Source organism: Carlito syrichta, unplaced genomic scaffold, assembly GCF_000164805.1.
Source record: "Carlito syrichta isolate Samal-C Ts95f unplaced genomic scaffold, Tarsius_syrichta-2.0.1 Scaffold309041, whole genome shotgun sequence".
NCBI classification, from domain to species: Eukaryota; Metazoa; Chordata; class Mammalia; order Primates; family Tarsiidae; genus Carlito; species Carlito syrichta.
The window spans coordinates 16,176-40,127 of NW_007253137.1; the positions used below are offsets into that span (position 1 = coordinate 16,176).

At 36.7% G+C, this 23,952-nt stretch overlaps 1 protein-coding gene across 1 annotated transcript in view; it reads left to right on the forward strand.

The window, feature by feature from the left end:
• PTPRR (protein tyrosine phosphatase, receptor type R) overlaps positions 1-23,952 on the forward strand; it is a gene marked incomplete at its 5' end in the record, with an annotated part of 56,663 nt that overhangs the window by 12,169 nt on the left and 20,542 nt on the right. Inside the window, 5 exons of the mRNA XM_008066630.1 lie at positions 5,476-5,555; positions 6,273-6,410; positions 15,717-15,827; positions 17,284-17,441; positions 21,551-21,664. Of these exons, the coding sequence (XP_008064821.1) occupies positions 5,476-5,555; positions 6,273-6,410; positions 15,717-15,827; positions 17,284-17,441; positions 21,551-21,664 (601 nt within the window). The remainder of the gene's footprint in view (positions 1-5,475; positions 5,556-6,272; positions 6,411-15,716; positions 15,828-17,283; positions 17,442-21,550; positions 21,665-23,952) is intronic.

The window sequence follows — 23,952 nt, forward strand, 5'->3', positions numbered from 1 at the left end:
GCGTGGTAGTGCATGCCTGTAATTCCGGCTGCTTGGAAGGCTGAGGCGGAAGGATCACCAGAGCCCAGTAGGTCGAGGCTGCGGTGGCCAGGAGCGGCCACTGCACTCCAGTCTGAGCAACAGAGTGAGACTCCAACTCAAAAAAAAAAAAAAAAAACAGTAGTCCACCAGTCTACATTATGAAGGGCATGATAAATGTTATGCAAACCTAGAGGTTTACCAAAGGTGGATTTAGTGTTTTGGAAAGAGGATACTAAAGTTTATATTATTTGGAGGTCACTCTTTAAGTTTTATTTTATTTTTAAATCACAGATAACAGTTGTATATATTTATGAGAGACAATGTGATGTTTTGATGTATACATTGTGGAATGATCAAATTATGCTAATTAATATATCCATCGCCTCAAATATGTACCATTTATTTGTGGTGAGAACATTTAAATTTTATTTTATTGGTTTATTTATTTGAGAAAGGGTCTCACTCTGTCACTCAGGCTAGAATGCAGTGGCACACTCATGGCTACCACAGCCTCAACCTGCTGGGCTCAGGCAATCCTTCCCCCTGGAAGGATTGGGTATAGCTGGAACTATACCCAGCAATTTTTTGATTTATTGTCGAGACAAAGTCTCATCAAGTTGCCCAGGCTGGTCTTGAACTCCTGGGCCCAGGCAGTTCTCTCGCGTCTGCCTCCCAAAGTGCTGGGATTACAGGCAGGAGTCACTGTGTCCAGTTAAAATGTGTTCTTTTAGCTATTGTGAAATATACAATATATTATTATTAGCTATAGTCGCCCTACTATGTAATAGATCAGTAGTCTATTCCTCCTGTCTAACTGAAACTTTGTACCTCTGACCAACATCTCCCTTTCCTCATCCATCCTGTTCCCTAGCCACTGGTAACCACCATTCTACTCACTACGTCGATGAGTTCAACATTTTTAGAACCCACTTATAAGTAAAATCAAGTAGTAGTTGTCTCTCTGCATCTGGCTCATTTCATTTAGCATAATGTCTTCTAGGTTTACCTATGTTGTCACAAGTGACAGAGTTTTATGCTTTGTAAAGACTGAATAATATTTCATTGTGTATATATACTACCTTTTTTAAATGCATTCATCTGTTGTTGGACACTTGGCTGTTTCTATATCTTGGCTATTATGAATAATGTTGCAGTGATCATGGGAGTGCAGACATCTCTTCAACATTCTGATTTCAAATTTCTTTGGATATACACCCAGAAGTGGAATTGCTGGATCAGATGATAATTATTTTTTTAGTTTTATGAGGACCGTTTATACTGTTTTGCAAAATGGCTGTGCTAATTTGCACTACCACCAACAGTGTACAAAGGTTTCCTTTTCTTTTCATCTTTGCCAACACTTGTTATCTTTCACCTTTTTTATAATAACCAATCCAACACAACATAATACTGTGGCTTAATTTACATTTATCCAGTGATTAAAGATGTGAGGAATTTTTGTTCAAGTTTTTGTTGGCCATTAGTATGTCTTTTTTTAAGAAATGTCTATTCAGGTCTTTGTTCATATTTTAATAGAGTTATTGGGTTTTTGCTCATGAGTAGTTTTGAATTATTTATATATTTTTAATTAAGCCCTTTACTCATTGTGTGATTTACAAATATTTTCAACTAATCTGTGGGTTGTCTCTTCACTCTGTTGTTTCCTTTGTTGTGCAGAAGCTCTTAAATTTGATGCAATCCCCTGTGTCTATCTTTGCTTTCCTTGCTTGTGTTTTCAAGGTTATATCCATGAACTCTCTGCCCATACCATGTCATGAAGATTTTCCCAGGAGGGCACTCTTTGAAAAAAAAAAAAATGAATACCAACATTATGAATGCAAAATTTGGTACAAGTTTTTTTTTTTTTTTTTAAATTAAAGATGTCCTCTGCAAATGAGGACCAACAGCTCATGTAGAGACCTGTTATGACTTTAGGAGATTTGGGGGGAAATGAAGTGCTTTTGACCATTTGGTGTCAGCTTCCATTTCCATAGGGTTTACGTTTTGAAAGCTCCATATGGCAAGACTGACTTTGGACATGTTCCCAGGGGTCTAGTCTATGCTACCAATAAGGCAGTTTGCTTCAGAACCAGACTTTTATTCTCATGATCTAAAAGTCACTCACATCCCTTCCTCTCACATGTCACAGTGAGAACTTAGTCACACAGTCACAACTAATACCAGGAATGGTAAGAAGGAGAGTCTTATGTCTTGTCCCAACATATCTCTTCAGGGAGAATTCTGATAAGAAGTCAAGACCCACATCCCAAGACAGTTAAGACCACAGTTTCTCATTCACAGTCAGGTTATGTCCTGACTAAATTGTTCTTACCTGCTCCACTCTAAGTATCTCTGTAGTCTTCTTGCTTCTTTTAGTTCATCCAGAAGGACACAACAGGAACTTTTGCAAAGAGTTTTGGATCAAACTGAATGAAGACCTGCCTCTATAAATAGGATTCTTGGAAGCCACTGAGGGCTTCTCACTGATTTCTAGGATGTATTGACATCTTCTGAACTATTATTGCTTCCATCTGGCATGACCAAGGGCTATTTTACCTGTAACTTATAAAAAACAGATAAGCATCGGTCTTCATATATCAATGTAAATCTTCGAGCATACTGGGGCTTTCTCTTGTCAAAACCAAATTCCTTATAGATCAAATCAGCTTTATCCATCTCCAGATGGAAGCGCCTATTACTACTGAGATATATACAATAGCTTCATCTCAAATATCCTAGTGACTAATGAGCAAGATTCTACTATATGTTTTAAGATCTTCTTTGACAATGACCTTGCTAAGCTCTAAGTCTGATAAACTGAATTCAACACTCTATTTCACTTTTTACTAACTGTGTGACCTTGAGTGAGTTACTTAACCTCTCTGTGCATCCATTGCCTAATTTAAATAAAGAGAATATTAATAGTATGTACTTTATAGAATTATGGCGACTATGTGACATAATGCATAGAATGCTGTTAGCTGCTCCATCTCTGGCACATACGGAGCAGAGAATGCAGTGACCACAATGATGATGATGTCACTCCAGTGTTTTGTGACTGCCTCCTTGTTGATCTCCATATTACCTATTCATTGCTTGTAACAAATCATCTCAAAATTTAGTGACTTAAAATAATACATATTTATATCTCACAGTTTCTGTGTGCCACGAGTTGGAAAGTGGCTTATTTGGGTCGTTCTGGCCAGGGTCTTTCATGAGATTTCTACTGAGATGTTGACCAGGGCTGCAGTGGGCTGATGGTTTGGCTGGCAATGAAGGTTCTAGGCTCACTCATATGGCTGTTGGCTAGAAGCTTCAGTTCCTCACCATGCAATCCTCTCTTCATAGGGCTGCTTGAGCACCCTCAAGACATGGGAGCTGGCTTCCTCCAGAGCAGACAACTCAAGAAAAAGAGCAAGAAGGAAACTGAAATACCTTTTATGACCTAATCACATACCATCCCTTCTGCCATATTCTATTTTTAAAAGTGTGTCATTTTCTGGGTGTGGTGGCTCACGCCTGTATCCCAGCACTTTGGGAGGCTGAGGTGGGGTGGTTGCTTGAAGCCAGGAGTTCAAGACTGCCTGGGCAACATAGTAATGCCTCATCTCTACCAAAAGATTTTTAAAAATTAACCAGGTACTCAGGAGGCTGAAGCGGGAGCATCACTTCAGCCAGGAGTTCAAGGCTGCACTGAGCTATGATTTCACCACTGTACTCTAACCTGTGCAACAGAGCAAGACCCCATTTAAAATAACTAAAAAAGTCAAGCTCAGTGGCTCAGCCTGTAATCCCAGCACTTTGGGATGCTGAGGCAAGTGGTTTGCCTGAGCCCACAGTTTTGAGACCAGTCCAGGCAACTTGGTGAGACCAATAAATCAAAATATTAGCTGGCGTGGTAGTGCATGCCTGTAGTTCCAGCTACTTGGAAGGCTGAGGCAGAAGGATCGCCAGAGCCCAGCAGGTCGACACTGGGTGGCCATGAGTGTGCCACTGCACTCCAGCCTGGGCCACAGAGTAAAACTCCAACTCAAAAATAAATAAATAAATGAGTCATTAATTTCTGCTCACTCAAGAGGATGAAAATTAGTCACCACCTCCTTTTAGAAAGCATGTCAAAGAATTTGGTGGCTATAGTTTTAAACCCTCACTGTCCCCATGGGCTGGTTAGTCTTTTTTTCTAAAAGTAATGCCAACCTTTATTATCTTTAACACCAGTTACAGATGAAGTGAATTTTAAAGTAAATATTGATTTGCCAAGACCTTCTAGATTTTTAACTATCATTAGCTACCACTTACATATATTCTATAAAAGTGTCTTTCTTTAGTACTCCCTCCCTCACCACCTCTCAGATTTTTTCAGTTTTTGCCTGGGAATGTAAGAGATCGCCTTTACCCAGAAGGTGCTTGATGACTGTGTGTTACTGTAAGAGATGGGAATAAAAGAAGAAGGGGTGTTCTTTGCTGCACCTCTGTCTTTATACCACTTTCCTGTAAGAAGGAAAGCTGAAAAACATTGAATTTGCTGTTATCAAGAAATAAACGAAGCAACCGCTAGGATGTAACCTGTATTATCATTGTTAGTTTGTGGCCGTTTTAGCATTAGGAACGCTGCACAGCACAGTAGCTAAAAGTACTCTAGAGTTAGAGTTCAAAGTCTGACTCCATTATTTATTTCCTCGTTGTGTACTTTTAAGCAAATTATTTACTCTGTCTCAATTTCCTATTTGAAAGAGCAGTACCCATTATTTTTGGTACTTTTATTAAAGATTTATGAAGATTAAATAACATAGTAAAACATGGAGAACAGAGTCTGACATCTAATAATCAATACATGTTGTTTATGATTTTAGGAACAGGCTGAGAACTCACTGAAATAAATAATGTTTATCTTTTCACCTCTCTAACTTGTCCCACCCTTGATCCTCACACCGATAGCACGTCAGTCTTACCCATCACGGGAAATTGAGGGAACTGGCCAGGATATAAGCTATGAGGCAAGATCAAGTTGGAACCTGAGGGTGTAGATGAAATGAGGTAGTGAAGTATCAAATAATTGGTAAAGTGCAGTCTGATTCATCTCTGAGGAGAAAGGAGAGAGACAGGAGTTGGGGAGACCTGGTACAAATTTCAAATCCAAAGTAAAAAAGTAGAAGCAGAAATAAGAAATGGGGTCAAGAATCAGAACTCATGAAAAATGACAGAAAGTATAAGCTCATCATCTCAGGCTTCTGGGTGAGACTTATGTCAGGAACAGGAGTCTTGATGGACACAAATGTCCCTTGGTAAACACAAATGGATCAAGAGATGGGCATACATGTACCAAAGATAAACACTGACACAAGACAGACAAATAATATATAACAGGTGTTTCACTTACTGGTTACTGCTGTTCTAAGGAGCTTTAAAAAGAGTAAATATATTTAATATATTTGTTCTTGTTTTCTTCAATAGATCCCCTCAGCAGAGTATGTTTGAGACCAAAAAATGTAACTGATTCACTGAGCACCTACATTAATGCTAATTATATAAGGGTAAGTAAATACATACACATTTCTTTCTGGTGACCTACTATTTGGAATTATTAATTTTTTTTTCTTAGAGTAGATTAGGTTTGATTTAACTCATTTACTAGCAAGTATTTTTTTTGTGTCATAGTCACACCTAACACTGCTAATGGGTTCTTTATTTATTTATGTCTTTAATTATTTTGAATCAGGGTCTTACTCTGTCACACAGGGTGGAGTGCAGTGGCGCCATCATAGCTCACCACAGCCTCAAACTCCCACCTCAGTCTCCACAGTAGCTGGAACCACAGGCACACACCACCAAGCCCAGCTAATTTTTGTTGTTTTTTTTTTGTAGAAACGAGGTCTTGCTATGTTGCCTAGGCTGGTCTCAAACTCCTGGCCTCAAGCAATCCTCTTGCCTCAGTCTCCCAAAATACTGGAGTTGCAGGTGTGAACCACTGTGCCTAGCCAGCAATCGGTTCTTTATTCACTGAGTCTTTCTTCACTGAGTCCTTGATGACAGTGTTTTATATGGGCATTCTGTTGGGCACTGGGCAACTCTCAATACTGTATGCTATGCTTAACTTGCTAGAAAAGCAGCCGTGGAATTGTGGTGGTAGAATCCGTGGAGCTGCCATAGTCTGTGTTGCTTTTGGATTTGCACAACTACCATGTTCTGAAAATCTTTCACTGCAAGGCATGAACTTAAAGCCAATCTTTGTGTCTCTTTATTCCAACTAGGGCTACAGTGGCAAGGAGAAAGCGTTCATTGCCACACAGGGACCCATGATCAACACCGTGAATGACTTCTGGCAGATGGTTTGGCAGGAAGACAGCCCCGTGATTGTTATGATCACAAAACTAAAAGAAAAAAATGAGGTATGGCCTTTAGTCAAGCTTTGAATGTTATATATCTTCCACTACTATAGGGGAAATATTGTAGAAGTAAAATTGCCATGGACTGATAGCAGATTTGTTTAGTATGGAAGCTTTGAAACATTTAAAGGTTAAGTCACTTTATATGTCCAAAAAAAATCGGTATTATTCTATAAACGTCAACTTTCTTTCAGGCAAGTCAATATACTTGCAATATACACGTCTAATTTGTACCCACATATCTCAGTAAGAAAATAAGGGACCATGAATTATCACCCTAATTTATAGTCAGAAATTTTTTAAAATTATTCATTCATACTCCAAGTAATTTTTGAGCACTTACAATGTGACAGGTATTATTCTAGTTGTCAGGGATATAATAGTAAGCAAAACATACCAGAATTGCTATCCTTGGAAGATAGAAAAAAAATCAAATGAAGTATTAATCATGCTAAATATAAACAAATAACTCGCTAATTAAATACCAAAGATTACCAGCTGACTAAATAAATTTAGTTATATACTGTCTACCAGAGGACACAGAAATATTTTTTTTAAAAAGAATGAAAAAAATACACCAAGCTAATACTAACCAAAGAAAGTTGTATATCAGATAAAACTGATTTTCAATCAAAACAATTGTTACTGGAGAAAAGGAATGTCAATACGTAACACTAAAAGGTTAAATTCACAAATAAGATAAAATTCTAAACTTGTAAATGCATAACACATCCTCCTCCCCTGAGTATCTCAAGCATTAATGGACAGAAGTATAGAAGGAATTAATAAATCACCAGCATACTGAGAGAAAACTCAACAAAAAGACGACATTCGTATTTGTTATCTTAAGCGGACACACACTAATAAAAATTTTGAAAAGTTTTACATAAAATTTTTTTCAAATTAACAAATTTGATTTAATGAACCTATATAGAACCTTCCAATCAACAATCTTATGATACAAAGTTTCAAAACATGAGATATTATGAAAAGTGACAATACTAAGACCATATAGCAAGTCTTGGCAAATTTCAAAGAATAGCTATACTGTAAGTATGTACTTTGAGCACAGTGCAATTAATTTAGAAATAAATAACTGAAAGATCAAATGAAAAATACACTTTGAAATTTTACAATCACACAACTCATAGATCAAAATGATGAAAGTACTATATATCAAATCTTGGGAGACACTACTAAAAGTGTTCATAGAGGGAAATACTTGATTATAAAAAATTAAAGATCTGAATAAGCAACTGACTTTGTAAAAGAACTACAAAATAAAAACAAAGGAAGAATGAAGGAATAATAAAGAATAAAACAGTAATTAATGAAATATAAAACGAAGGTAAAACTAAAAGTTTTTTCAAAAGTCTAATGAAATACGCCACACTGACAGAATTGAAGGAAGTGCAAATAAAAATATTAGAAATGATTATAGATAAAGCAGAGTTGGGGTTCTGTGTTTTTTAATTATCACACACTATGAATAACCTCATACAGGATTTAGCATTATTTCATAAATCTGAGCAGAGCACATTACTCCTTTGGTTTGAATGACAACTTTCAGAATAAATTGCCACAATATAAATATTTTTAAAATTGCATTTATGCCCTTACAAATGCTATTTCTTCTGTTATAAATAAAATTATATAAAGGCAGCATAGAAAAAAAGCACTGTCATTATGTAATTATTCATATATATAAGGATACAAATGTTTCAAAACAATTCAATTGTATTTTCCGCAGAAAGCATTACTTGTCAGTGTTGCAAATGTCTTAATGAATTAGTAGTACTCAACAAAAGATACTTGAAACGATATCTCATAAAGATTACAGAATAAGTTGTAGTAACTATGTGAGATAAATTATAGTTTTTGTTCTCTTGATCATTTTAACCTTTGAATCTTATGTGTTCTGATATTTGCTCACTTTTACAGAAATAGTCAGAAATGTGTCATTAGTGCTTTAACTTGTTCTTGAATCAGGGTTTTATCAGGACAGAAGCTTTTTGGTTAGTTAGAAAGCATTCTCTATGTGGCACATTCTAAAGGGATCAGTAGGGATGAAATGAGCAATTGAGAATATGGCACAGCCTCAGGAGGTGCTTGCTTGTCTCTTCCATCTCAAAACCAAGGATGTCATTCTGCCAGGACTGCTGTGTCATTCGAATATATACCTCAAAGTGATATAGAGTTAGTTCACTGCTGATGCTCAAAGCTCTCCATTCTGTGTCTGCAAAGGAATAGAACTCATCTTGTTCCTTCTTTATGAAGGGCAACAACCATCCTTGGAACTAACCTGTTAGTGCCATTCTCAGATTTCACAGTCTTCACAGGAGACCCAAGTAGATCTGTTGAAAACTAGAATTTTTTTTTTTTTACAATTCTTTTTTTTTTTTTTTTTTAATCAATCAGTATTTTTTATTATGGTTTTGTGGGGTACAGTTAAGGTTTAGGTGTACAATTACGTTTCATTCAGGCACCCTGTTGATAAGAGGTGTTTTCCCATCCCCCGACAGATATTTGCTACTGTTAATCCCATCCCCCTCCCCCCCATAGTTTCCCAGTACCGTCAGTCATTTTCTTATAGTATTACATTGGATGTTCAAGGTCCATTATATGAGTGAGAACATGTGATATTCGGATCTTTGTTTCTGTGAGAGGTCACTCAGTATTATAGACTCTAGTTCCATCCAGGTTACTGCGAAATTCATGATTTTGTTCTTTTTTATGGCTGCGTAGTAATCCATTGTGTATATGTACCACATTTTTTTAATCCAGACCTCTTTTGATGGGCAGCATGGTTGCTTCCAGGTTCTTGCTATTGTGAACAACGCTGTGATAAACATACGTGTGCAGGTATCTTTTTTATAGAGTGATTTGTGTTCTTCAGGGTATATTCCCAGTAGGGGGATTGCAGGGTCATATGGAAGGTCAATTTTTAGAGCTTTTAGGAATCGCCACAATAGTAATGAAAATAATTTTTGCACTAATGGATGGTTGAGGTTTTAAATTTTCTCTTTAGCTACATAATTTAGAAATTAGGCCAGGCATGGTGGCTTGCACCTGCAGTCCCAGCTATTCAGGAGGCCAAGGCTGCAGGATTGCTTGAGGCCAGGAGTTCAAGACCAGCCTGGGCAACATAGCAAGACTCTGTATCTTAAAAAAAGTTTTTAAAATTACTGTAGCCACTTGGTAATGGTATGTGCCTGTTGCCCTGCTACTTAAGAGGCTGAGGTAGAAGGATCACTTGAGTCTAGGAGCTTGAGACTACAGTGAGCTATGATTGTACCACTGTGCTATAGCCTGGGTGACAGAAAAAAAAGAAAAAAAGAAAAGAAAAAAATCCAAATTTGGGAATTTTTTTGTTTGTTACCATTTTTAGCTTTTTACTTTTTAAAATGTCTGAGAAATATCTTCTGGTGATATCAAAGTCAACCATTTTATGTTAAATGTCTTTTATGTGGAATCTGCTTTTGCTTTTTCCCATAGCCAGTCATAATCCCAAATATCACAATAAAGATTTTGACATTTCTGTATTGTTTATTGCTCTTTAAAATAAGAATTATTTTCCAGACACTCCAAAGATGTAAATATAATACCATAGAGGAAACTTTGATGTTTCACAGATCAAAATGATACTAAGAAGTCTGGTTCAAAAGAAATACACAGTAGACTTCACACTACCAGGAAAACACTGTTTACCAAAAATGTGCCAACTTTCGATTGTGTTAAGCGTCATTGTTTGGAAAAGACAAAAATCATTTCCTCCAAAAAAATACAGAGATGGAGTTATCTTTAAAAATTCCCAGCCTTTATATTTTCATGAACCTCTCTACTTTCTAACAAGTGAATAATTGCCACCTCTTATTTAAAATTAATATTCTTAGTGACTCATTTTTTTATAAAATGAGAACAAAAAATTAAAAATAGAGCTGAAAACTCAGTTATCGTCTGTTGTGATAAAATAGAAGATATCTTTCACTCAGATAACTCTCAAAAAGAAAATAATTTCTCTAGCAAGAAAAAAATTGAAAACACAGTGTTCAAATTATTTTAATATGAATTATCTCATTACTGGAGAAGACAGTAGCCCAGACCTACAGCTCTGGACAATCCCAAAATGGCAAGTAGAGTTTGTACACATCAGACTCCCTCTGGATGTTGCTCATTGCACCACTCTGAGTATAGCCGAAGAAAGTAACTATACATGTTGGCCATATTACATATACTGTGAAAGATATATTCTAGCCACTCCCATTCATTGAATATGTGTGCTAAGCACAGTTCATACAAAAGTTTCATAAGTTTTCACTCCAACTCTACAAAGTAGGTTTTACTATCCCTGTATTGGTGATGAGAACACAGAAGCTCAGAGAGGTTAACTCACTCAAAGTGAGTGAGTGATGGAATCCAAATTTTGATCCAGATGCTTTTTATTTCAAAGCCCATGCACTTGATCATTGCTTCAACATAATAATGAGCCAAGTAAGGAAGCAAGATGTTAGACACTGTTGGTCTCAATGGGCAATAAGATACTAATTTGTCTTTCATGAAGTGAAGGGATTACTGGGTGATGTGGCCTAACATAATACTTCTCCCAAGCACTTAACACAGGGGTATTCTTCCTCTATGTTCATGTGCATATTTAATCTGAGTTAAGCTATGTGATTTAAAGTGCTACAATCCCCATTTTGTCCTTTGACTTATTCAGCAAACAAACAATTTAACCTTAAAAAGCCATATAACAAAATCATATTTGACTTGTCCCTCTTTCATTCTCTTCCCTTCTCTATCTGATAAAATTGTAGAAAATATTCATTTAATTACATGTATTTGACCAAAGAGCTCATATGATGCCAATAGGTGTGAAGAGTGAGTCGGATACACAAAGGACAACACAGTTCAGCCAAAGCGACACCTCACAAAGGCATTAGAGAAACCACATAGTCTGCCCGAGTTGGGCAGTTTGCAACGTGGGCACATTTGGCCCCCTAGGGAGTGAAGGCAAATGAGACTGGAAAATCAGGTTGCAATGCAGAGCATAGGGCCATGCTAAAAACAAACATACAACACCACCACTGAGCTTCATTCTATAGGCAGCAGGGAAAGAGCCACTAGAGATGTTTTAAAAGAGTCACATAATGTATATATCAGGAGTGTCATTGGTTTCAGGAGAGAGATTATGGATTGGAGAAAAGCAAGGGGAGGTGGGGAAATAGGTTAGGAAGTTGTAGCAACAGTCCAGGTAAGAAATAATGAGGACTCAAACTAAGACAGTGGCAGACCTTATTGAGAAACGGGGACAGGTTTAAAAGGAGTTCTAGGGTATAAGCCACAGTGCTTAATCAAATGGGGGAGTGGTGGAGTCTGACTTCACGATTTCTAGTTTGGCAGACTGAGTGGATGGTGATGTCATGAACCTAGATGGGGTTGGGGACAGCAAGGGAAGAGTTGTGAGAGAAGAAAATGAGTTTAATGTTTAACATGTTAAGTTTGAGTAATCCTGGAGACTTTTGAATGGTAAAGTCTATTAAGCAGTTAATAATAAGAGTTTAGAGCTCTGGAGAAATGTCCAGGTGAGAGACAGATCAGAAGGGGGTAGCTGAAGTCATGGGAAAGTACAGAATGGATATAAAAAGAATAAAAGAGAGTTTGTATTGTGTTATATATTCTGCTTTTAACATTGTATCATGAGCATTCTCCATGTCATTATAATTCATCAAAACATTATTTTAAATTACTGGAATTTCTTTGTGTGAATGCACTAAAATGTATGTAAATGGTTTCCTTGTCGATCGATGCTTAGATTATTTCCAATTTTGTCCACATCTCTGATTATTTCTTTAAGATATAGTTCTACGTGTAAAATTGCCTGGTCAAATGATGTGACCTTTTGAAAGAACATATTCCCAGTTTGTCTTCCTGATATATATCCAATTGTACCAACATCTTCAGTATCTGGAATTCTCTAGCTACCTCTGAGGACATTAAGTTTCTCTTTATAAAATATTCTATGCTGTATGTGTTTGTATTAATTTATTCATTCATTCAATGATCATTTATCAACTAATTGCTATCAAGTACTAATGTAGCAGATGCTTGGATTATATCTTTATTGACAAAACCAACAAAGATCCTTCCCTTCATGAAGTTCACCATCTAAAAGAGAGAAACACAATAAATAAGAAATAAAATAAAAAATATCAGTATACTAAATAATACTGTATTTAATGTACTACATATGTATATCTGTTGTATACTTATCTTAGTATCACTGATACATACTGTAGGAAAAAAGAAAACATAGGGCAGGATAACAGCAATAGGAGGAAGTCTGCAATATCAAATCAGGTGGTGAATGTGGGCATCTTTGATCAAAGCAGATGAGGAAATCAGTCAAGCACAGATCTGGCATAAGGTAGAAGAAAGCTAATGAAAACATCTTGCATCTCCCAGTGTGTTTGAGGAAGGACAAGGAGGCCAGTGTGACCAAAGCCAAGTGTTCAGAGGACAGAGTGGTAGGAGATGAGGTCGAAGACATAACTATAACTTAGAAATAATTTGGGCAACAAAGCAAGAGCCTGTCTCTTAAATAATAATAGCAATAATTTTAAACAATCTGACCCATTCTATCCCTCTCTTATATGTTAGTGTACACCAAATGAAACTGAGCATCTTTTTTTTCTTTTTTTAGAGCCACTTTCTATGTGATAATATAGATCTTTAGCTCATAGAGCAATATCTCTTTGATTTTAAATGTATAGATACTAAAAAGAAAATAACTTTTTCCAGGCAACTAAACTATGAGCTAGGCTTCTTTCTTCTTTAAGCACAAATAGTCCTGACTTGATGGAGGCCAGAAGGGAGAGTCAAAGAAAAGAAATACCATCGATGTATGAATTTGCATTGCTTTGCATTGCATTCTACTTTTGCTATGAGCCACTGATACAAAGAACTGGTTAATGGCCAGAATCTTCTCAGTCGGGGTTCGATAATTACTCGTTTGCACAAGACACACAGTCCTCTGGAAACCTTTTTTCCTCCAAATTATGGATTCTTGGAATTAATAGATAATTTTACTGAAAGTATCAGCCCACTCAACAAAAGAATAGTGATGATTTGGGGTTATATTCTGCTAGATAGCATGCTATTTTGAGTTACCTACATTTAGTGTGGTTTCACAATATTATCTGTAAGACAGCACTTTTCTGCCTTGCATTTTCTGCCTCTTTCATATCATTGTTAGCACCACAATAAAGAAACCCAAAAAAACTGTTCAGGAAAATAATTTGAACATGAACTTATACTCTTAGAAACAACTACATAAGCAGCTTCCCCCACCTCATATTCAAAAGCTCCCACACTTATCTGGTCCCTTTTTCTACTTTCTTCTAAAGGGTGGGGGGGATGTATTCAATGTGTAAAAATAAACTGTTGTATCTCAGAAAGAAAATGGGATGCTAATTAAGGGTTGTTTGAATGAACAAGTCACATTGCATTGTCTACTGGGAGCCTGCTGCCAATTGCTTTTTTGGTATAAAGTCAAGAAAAACATTCAAGAGGGCCCCGGCAAGCTTGGTAGAGAAGCAAGCAGTGCTTCTACTTATCAAGTAGGTGCAGAAGCCAGGGTGCAGGCTGCGAGTTTCTGTCTTGCAGCTCTTCCTACTGGTTTTGAGAGCCACCTTCCAAAAGAGAGGCCTGCTGCTCAGGTCTGACCATGGATAATGGGGCATGTTCGCCAGACTGCTGGACCGCTGAATACCTCTTTCTTTGTTCAATGCCTCTTTCAAGATTCTTTGTCATTCTTCTTGGATTCATCCAGGAGGCATGGGTTTTAAGATACACAGTAGTTCGGGTCCTGCAGCAAAATAATTGATGCTCCACTGAAAGAAACCAGGCAAAATTGGTTAGTATGATTACTTTTAATAAACTGGGGAAATTTTAAACATTTGGCAACTCATAGATTTGGAGGGAAATAAGTGACTCTATTTTTTTAAAAGGTCACTTTTCTTAATGTTAAGTCAGCCAGTGTAAGCCTTTTTCAGTCTTATTGCCTGACAATCTTGGGTGGCGTGCAAATAAAGCCGAAACAGTTTACTTGGCTTGGGAAAGTGTCAAAACGTTGAGGATGTAAATGTGTTTTTGTTGTAATGGATGGCAGAAACTGATTCCACGAGGTGAAGTGACGTCCTTCACTGCTTTAACATGTAGAGTACATGGCACTCAGCACGAAAGAGCCCTGAAGGTGTGTTTCTGATACTTTATGTGCCTTTTCCTTCAGTTCTGTAATTCTGTAATTCCTTTGCTGCTCATTTAAATCTATGTGTTTAAAAAAAAATTAAGTGTTGTTTGTATGCCTTTGACAGGGATGCAAAGAAACAAGTGTCCTGGGTATTAAAATGTTCTGATTGAAGGCAACAAATGAAAGAATTTCTATATAAATGTGTATGGGTGTTTGGGAGAAAATGATAAGTGCTATTTAAACATTCCTAAAATTAACATTGCTTCCAGGAGCTCTCAAAATAAAGCAGCAACTTTGGTACTTTATATTTTTCATCATTAAAATATGTGATCAAAAATTAATAATTATCTTGAAGTTGTTTAAAAAGTAAATGAGCTTATATGCATGCTTGAATCTCATTTTGCAGTTTTTAAAAAAAATAATGATGCCTGGATGTAATAATAATAAAATAATATTTAATGTAGGAAAATCTCATTACTTTGGATCAAAAATCTATTACCCAGTAGTTTTAAAAGAACAACAGCAATAATAATAACATGTGCTAAGTGCTTGTGTATACCTAGCTTTATCCCAAGTACTTTCCATGTCATAAATAATGAGGAAACTAGAATCAGAGAGTTGAAGTATCTTGCTCATGGATTCACAGCCAATGAGTAGTAGAACCAAAATTTGGACCCAGGTTCTCTGCCTTACATACATGGGAGACCTCGTTCTCTGGCATCTAATGTATTACAGAGACTCTTATTAAACACAGTGGTTTGCCCTGATTATTATTATTTTTGGTATGGGCTTAGTAGCAACAATGTTTGGGAGGCACATGTAAAAATGGATACTTCTTTTAAAAATAACTTCATTGAGATATAATTTACAAAACATAAAATTCACCTGTTTAAAATGTACTGTTCAGTGGTTTTAGGATATTTGTAGAATTATAAAAATTGATATTTAAATTTTTTAATTTATAATATGAAAACTCTTGAGATGCTTGAATGAAAAATATTCCAAGGTTGATGTGTGTCACTAACATTTGTTGTGTTCTTTTTTCCCCTCCCGCCCCCCAGAAATGTGTGCTATACTGGCCAGAAAAGAGAGGGATATATGGAAAAGTTGAAGTTCTGGTGATCAGTGTAAATGAATGTAATAACTACACTGTTCGAAACCTTGTCTTAAAGGTAAGATTATGTAACTAGAGCCATCTACAAAGTCAATAATATTAAAGGATTACATTTCTACTTTGGAATTATTTATCCTAATAAGTACTACAAATTCAATTTAAGAAAATTAAATAATATTAAGATCAAAGAGAAAGTATAATCATTCCCTGGTGTACTTCTTTGTTGTCAGCTACTATTAGTATGGGAAATCATTAAATTAATGTAAGTAGACTTTAAGGAAACTCATTATGTAGGATGTTGTGATCTTCTAATTTATATTAATACATCTCTGGTCTAACATTTTGAAAGCCTTTAACTAAAATCCATGCTGGAGACTTCATCATGATTTTTTTTTTAATTTCATTTTGGTCTAAGCAGCTTTAAGGAAGGCCTAGAAGCTAAAAGAGAAAATCTGCACTAGTGGGTGGCTGTGGGAGGCAAGACAAGCCTGAAGTGTTGATGAGATCTTCAGAAACTTGGAGTTACAGTAATTTATAGGGACTTTCCCCAGACCAGATTATGTCATAGAAAAATTATCTTATTTAACTCATGAGCAGCAGATCCTGAGGAATTTTACCATGGTATAATTTTTGCTTTTTGAGAATAATCACCCAGAGATTTCAGTCTTATCTGCAGCCTTGCTGCTGAGCCAGAATCATCACAAAGAGGAAAAGAATGGAGGCAGAGTGGCAGTGACGGTTTTTATTTGGCAGTTTGGGATAGGAAGGCACTTATCAAAATCTGTTTTTCAACACGTGTTCTCAAGTGCCTCATCTACGCCAGTCTGGGCACTAAGTTTTGAGATGATGTGCGTGGGCCCTCGCTCAAAGTATTTCTAATCTGGGGATGCCTTGTAGCTCCTTTACTGCTGGGACTCCTCGCTGCTGTTAAATACTGGAATTTGGAATAAGTACAGAAGTATTAGCATGAATGATAAAAAATTAAGTGCTCTTCTTCTGACTAATATACTTTTTTCGATTTTTTATTTTCAAGATGTGGGGTACAATTCAGAGTTAGGTGTACAAATGATCATTATACAAGGAAAGTTTGAGCCTCACTTTGGTCCCCATATCACCTGATTAATATGCTTATAATGACCTGTCAGGAATGTTCAAAGAGAAAGAAACATAATACATCTCATTCATTCTTGGCTACATTTTCACCTACCATTTGTTTATTATAACAAATGGCAAACATATATTTAGTATATGTTATATACCTTATCTGTGTTACAAATATAGATATAGATCTCACTTAACAGAGGCAGAGCTGTCAAACTTTGAGATCAGGATATTGACAGTCAAGTTTTCTCAAGGTGAAACGGTATTCTTCAAAAAATCTTCTAGGGTTTTTTTTCCACCTAGAAATAAGTTACCAACAAGATGGGAGTGATAGAAGACATTCAGTATTGTGGTTTAGATGACTTTTAGTTCCACAAGTGAATGAGACATTTGGTGGTTGTTGCTATTTTCAGCAAGGAAGTCACACCCAACATGTGAAACATTACTGGTACACCTCCTGGCCCGATCACAAGACTCCAGACAGTGCCCAACCCCTCCTGCAGCTCATGCTGGATGTAGAAGAAGACAGACTTGCTTCCCAGGGCCGAGGGCCTGTAGTTGTCCACTGCAGGTAAGACATGAACTGTCCATTTTGTCTAAGCAACAGCCCATTCTTTGTAAAGTCACAGAACTGGTGAAAGTAGGGTTTTGCTGCCTGGATGTGACTTTGTTGGTAAATAAAATATGTATAAAAATTGATCAACTTCCCCTTATTTGAGTCTTAATCAAGATTATGCTTACAGAAATGAAGTCACACTTTCAGGGCATTTTCAACAAACAACAAACAGTGGACAAGCTAAGTAAATGGCTCAGTGAGCAAGAGGCTTTATTCGGTCATCTATCTTCAAACTTACATTGATTCATTTATCTCATCAGTCTCATACACACTTGGAGTTAAGTTGTGTTTCTTGAAATTTTGCTTGGAGTTTTTGTTGTTTCAAGATGGTGCCTGGTTCTACTTGGATTGTATCTTGGAAGTCTTGTGATTATTTCAAATTTGATGAAGAGCAGTCAATTTATTTTAAGAGTTATCTCATGAAGAACAGATGGAAACAAATTTATGAAATGAGAAATGGGCAAAGGGTAGTTTGCCAAAGGAAAACAAAGTGCTGTTACCAGAATATGGGGTGCTGGAGGCCAGGCCAACAACAGCAGCAGATGTCCATGGTGATTCCTTTCGCTAATTTGCAAGCATAACACTCTCCTCTGTAACTGATACCTCCTTCCTCTTGTTTTCCTTATAGTATGACCAAACTAAAGCAAGCATTTTTAAAGTCATTTATAATTTCAACTATTTAGTCTTTGTTCTTTCTCAAAATAATTTGTGTTGTTTTGTTTAGCCTCATAAGTCTCTTAAGATAGCCTTTAATAACATCGTTAATAAATAAAATATATTATTTTTAGAATATAATTTTAGCCTCATTCTCTTTTGAAACTTTGTGATTCAATTAAGAGTAAAATTTAGTATGTGTTTATATATCCAAAGGTAGATAACATTGTCTTTATCCTAAACTTAGCTTGGAATCAAAAAAAAAAAAAAAAAAAGCAACCTAACTGGCTATGCTTCAGGGTGGAATTGTCCCCCACCCAAAATCATTAAACACTCAGGATATCTAACTTGAACTAGCCTCTTCCTCTATAAAACTAGCTACTCTTCTGATTACTGTTTCTAAGAATGAGACCATCTTTTTTCCAGTTATTCAGCATCCCATGTTGACAGTTATCTCTGGCCCTTCTTTCAATTCCATCCTCAGTATCTAATCAGTTACCAGATTAGCTTTCCCTTCAAAGCTTCTGCCATAATCGCCACTTCCTGTCCAACCATCATAGTTCAGGCCCTCATGACCTCACCATGTATTTTAGAAGTAGTGAGCTAATTACACACACATACCCTGCTCCCTGTTGCCCCCATTCCCACCATGACCTATCCTGTGTCCTTGTCTTGGACGGAGTTCCCAAAACCATCTTTAATTACATGAAATCCTTGCTAAAAACATCAATGGCTTCATGTTGCTTAGAGAAAAATTCCTATTATTGAATCTATGGATCAGCTACAGAACTCAGTGAACTCCTTGAAATTATTGGAGCAGATTTGAGTATATAATCTTACGTGAATTTTTCTGGGGAGTGAAAGTTCAGTTTTCATAAAATCTATTAAAAGCAAGAAAGAAAGCATAAAAGATGAAGTCCAATCTCTTAGTCTTTCATATAAGATCCCAGAGCACCTTCACAGTCTTATTTCCTTTTGTTCCACTAAAATAATTTTCTCTTCAAAACAAGCTAATCTACTTATTGTCACAAATCATATCTCCTGTTCCTCATCAATTCTTTCCTTATACCATTGTTGTTCCTGAAATAGTCTCTCTCATTTATAGTAGCCAAAATGCCTGTCATTCATAGGGTACAGTTCAAATCCTATTTCTTCAATGAAACAAACTCTCTATAGCTACTTTGACTAAAAGTGCCCCATTCCTCCTCCAAAAGCCTCAGGACTCACATTCAACAGGAAATAATTGCCAAATATGAGAAATAAAAGCTATTTAAGTGCCAAGAGGGGAGCAATTAATTCCAATCATGGGAATCAAAGAAAGTCTCTGGAATAAAAATTTGAATTATGTTGAACTAGGTCTTGAAAAATGATCAGTGTTTGTGGTTTTGAAAGGTGGTAGGGAAAGTATTTCTGACTAAGAAAATATCATTAAAGTCTGGCACAGTGGCTCATGCCTATAATATCAGCACTTTGGGAAGCCAAAGTTGAGGATTGATTGAGCCCAGGAGTTCAAGACCAGCCTGGGTCTGACATGGTAGAAAGACCTCATCTCTACAAAAATAAAAAACTTAAATAAAAATTTATCTAGGTATGGTGGCTTGCACCTGTAGTCTCAGCTACTCTGAAAGCTGAGTTAGAAGCATTACCTGAGCCCATGAGATCAGGGCTGTGGTGAGCCATGATCTTGCCACTGCACTCAAGCGAATAAGACTAAGACTCAAAAGACTAAGAATAAGACTAAGACTCAAAAAAAAAGTCATTAACACGGAAAGGAAAATTGGAAAATGATTGGCATTTTTTGCAATGGTTCACATAAATGAGAACAATGGCACATAAAGTACAAGGAAGACAGCAAAAAGACATAAGACTTGAAAGTTAGCCACATTCAAATTTTGTAAGGTCGTAAATACCGTGGTAGAAAGGTTAGACATTATGCTATAACTAGTAGGAGCCATCTACAGGTTTTGAGTAGGGAGTGATATAATTAAGTCCCTATTTCAGAAAGATGAACCTAGCAGCTGTGTGTATCATGAATTGGTCCAAGAAAAGACTGGAGGCTTGGAAACCATAATGAGATCACTGCTAATCATGAAAGAAAGAGCTGTTGAAAACGTGAGTACAGTCTATAGAAAGGAAAGCATGGATCGCATAAGCTCAACAAAGACAGAAAATAGAAGAAGTGATAACAGATTGTATGTGGGAGGTGAGAGAGGGGAGATGTTGAAGATGGCTTCAAGATTTCTAGACTGGAAAACTTGTGGCTTACTTGTAATGCCATTGAGGGAAAAGATAATTCTGCTTTAGATACATTGAATTTCAATACATTGAACTGAAACAAGTACAAAATAGTAGCTAGGAGAGGGAATGACAATCTAGAGTTCAGGAAATTTAGAAAGTTTAGATGTAGAGTTGAGAAAAATTTATATAAAGACTGTTAGTAGTTGAAATTGCAAAGAGAGGGCTTGTTGGGCTGATTTTATGGACATACTGCCCAAGGCAGGTGTCTAAGATAACCCCTCCAGAACAGTGTTTCTATTCAATTATCATTTCGACTGGGCGTGGTGGCTCATGCCTGTAATCCCAGTACTTTGGGAGCCCAGGAGTGCAAGAACAGCCTAGACAACAAAACATGACCTCATCTTTACCAAAAAGTCAAAAAGTTATCTGGATATGGTGGCATATGCCTATAATTTCAGCTACCCAGAAGGCTGAGGAGGAAGGATAGCTTGAGCCCAGGAGGTCAGACTGCAGTGAGCAGTGATTGTGCCACTGCACTCCTGGGCAACAGGATGAGACCCTAACTTTAAAAAAAATTATCACCTCTATACAAATGACTTTGAAATATAAGCCTCTAGTCAAATCTTCTCACCCAAACTCTATCAAATCTTCAATTATTCACTAGATTTCTTAACATCAGTATGTCCAAGACTAAACTCCCCTCTCCCCGCCTCCCTCCTTCAAGCCTATTCAAGGATTCCCTTTTGCCTTGGTGATGCCAACATTCTACCCACCCTCTAGGCCTAGTCATCTTTGACATTTTGCTTTTCTCACTCTTCAATTGTAATTTTCCAGATTCACATTGTGATGTGTCTAAATCTCCCCCCTCCTTCCACTGCCCATACCTTACTTAGGTTCAGACCCTGATTATTTTTTTCTGGAATAATTGTCATACCTTTTTACTATTCTTCTCACCCATCACCTCCCTCCACCCTTCTCATCTTACTCCTTATAGCTAAATGAAAACATATTTTAAGTATTAGCATAGGGCCAGGTCTATCATACTCAATACAGGAGTGCTGTTCTTCTTATTAACTGTTGTATCAGATTTTAATGCACCCTCTTAAAATAATGTATTTTATCTTTGTCATTTTTCTTTATCTTTTTATACCTTTTCTTCTTTTCTTTTTCAGTGCAGGAATAGGTAGAACGGGGTGTTTTATTGCTACATCCATTGGCTGTCGACAGTTGAAAGAAGAGGGAGTTGTGGATGCATTAAGCATTGTCTGCCAGCTCCGTGTGGACAGGTGAGTGTCACAGGGGCTTCACTTCAGAGAGCTGCTGTAAGTCACAGCCTGGTCTGATCAGCCTGACTCTGTAAACATCACAAGCTCTGAGGTCCTACATCTCTGCAGAGATTTTTGTAAAATGCTTATGTATATACAAGGAGGGAGACCCAAAAAACCAGGATTATCTTTTGAAGCACGGGCTCCTACAGGCTTTCCCCACTAGGTAAGTATTCTAGGGACCAACTGGCATCAATATACTAGCTAGTGTCATTGTGAGAGGCTGCGTTCAGCTTCAATAAAAATTTTTTTTTGAGATTCTTTTAATGTGTTGGCTTATTTCTTGATGGGTGATTTATGAGCATACCTGTGCCCCACCCTCCCTATTCACCTGATCTTACCCTGAGTGACTTTTTTGTTTCCCCAGATGAAAAAAGTCCTCAAAGGAAAATGTTTTCTGATGTAGAAGAGGTAAATTTAAAAACAGCAGAAGCACTAAAAGGCATCAAAATTGATGAATTCAAAAACTGTTCTGAGCATTGGAAAAAGCATCTCAATGGGTATATTACATCAAACAGAATACTTTGAAGGTGTCTGAAGTTTAAACATGAAAGAATAAATACACAATTTTTAATAAATAAATTCTGGGTTTTGAGGGGTCTCCCCACATATATACTATTTTTTGTTTATCCATTCATTTATTGATAACACTTGGGTTGCTTCCATATTTTGGCTATTGTGAATAATGTTTCTTTTCATATGGATGTACAAGTATTTGCTCAAGACCCTGTTTTAAATTCTTTTGGGTCTGTACCCAGGAAGGGGGATTGCTGTGTCATATGGAATTCTATTTTTAATTTTTTAAAAATCACTATGATGTTTTCTATAGTGGTGATCCCATTGTACATTTCCACCAACAATGGCCCAGGGTTCCAGTTCCTCCACATCTTCGTGATCACTTTTTATTTTCTACTTTCTTTAATAGTAGTCGTCCTCATGAGTGTGAGGCGGAAGAGCTGTTTTTATATAGGGATAATTTGATCACCTTTGTAATGATCTGTTTATTTTGAAAACAAACCAAACAAAAAACTTTTCTTCCTTGCTCCACAACCAAGCAAATGGATGGTTGAGTCACTGATGGAGAAAGTGACAGATGCTGCTTGAAAGTGGGCACAAAGAGAAAGACGAGCAACTGACCTCTCTGCTCAGTAATTCAATGTGCTATGATGAGAAAAGAGTTGTTCGGAAAGGCCGAAATACTGGGTTCTCTTCTTTTTCAAACAGCAGATATTTACTAATCACCTGTTACACCCTAGGCATTGTCCTAGATGCTATGAGGACAGCATTAAGCAAGGTGAGTGAGGCTTCTGTGCTCCTGAATTTAGTTTACATGCAGGTAACAATCAAGCAAAGAAGGAACAAGATAATTGCAGTCAGAAATAAATGCTGTGAAGTCACCAAACAACCAGGGACAAAGTAACTGATTCCCTTAGACTTTAATCCTAAGATCTGGAGTAAAGTAAAAGTAATTTTATTTTACATATAAAAGTAAAACTATATAGTTACCTTTCAAGGTTTGTTCAATAAATATGTATTGAGTACTATGTGCTACATCCTGAGACTTCAGTAAAAGAGACAAAAGGATTATTCTGAAAATTCAGTGAGATAATATATGAGGAAGGAAACTCCCCCAAAACAAACTTTATTTATTAAAAATTATGCATTTATTCTTACATGTTTAAACTTCAGTCACCTTCAAAGTACTCTTCGTTTGATGTAACACACCTATTGAGACACTTTTTCCATTGCTCAAAACAGTTTTTGAACTCGTCAATTTTGATCCCTTTTAATGCTTCTGTCATTTTTTTTGTTTCACCTCTTACACATCAGCAAAAGTTTTCCTTTGGGAACTTTTTTCATCTGGGAAAACAAAAAAGTCACTCAGAGTGACAGTGGGTGAACAGTGGGACAAAGGGATGATGCCGTTTTGAGTCCAAAGTCCTGAACACTCCAGGTGGTGTGGGCAGGTACACTCATAAATCACCCATCTTGAAATGGGCAAACACATTGAAAGAATCTCCAAAAAAAATCACTAAAGCCAAACACAGCTTCTCACAACAATGCTAGCTGGTACACTGATGATGATGGGATGGGTTCCTATAACACTTACCGAACAGGGAAAGGTTTACTACAAAGGGCCCCCTTTCAAAAGATAATTCCATTGTTTTGTTTTGTTTTTTCCGGGATTGCCCTTATATATAAAGCACCTGCAGTAGTAAGTCTTATGTTATTTTCATCTTTATTATTAT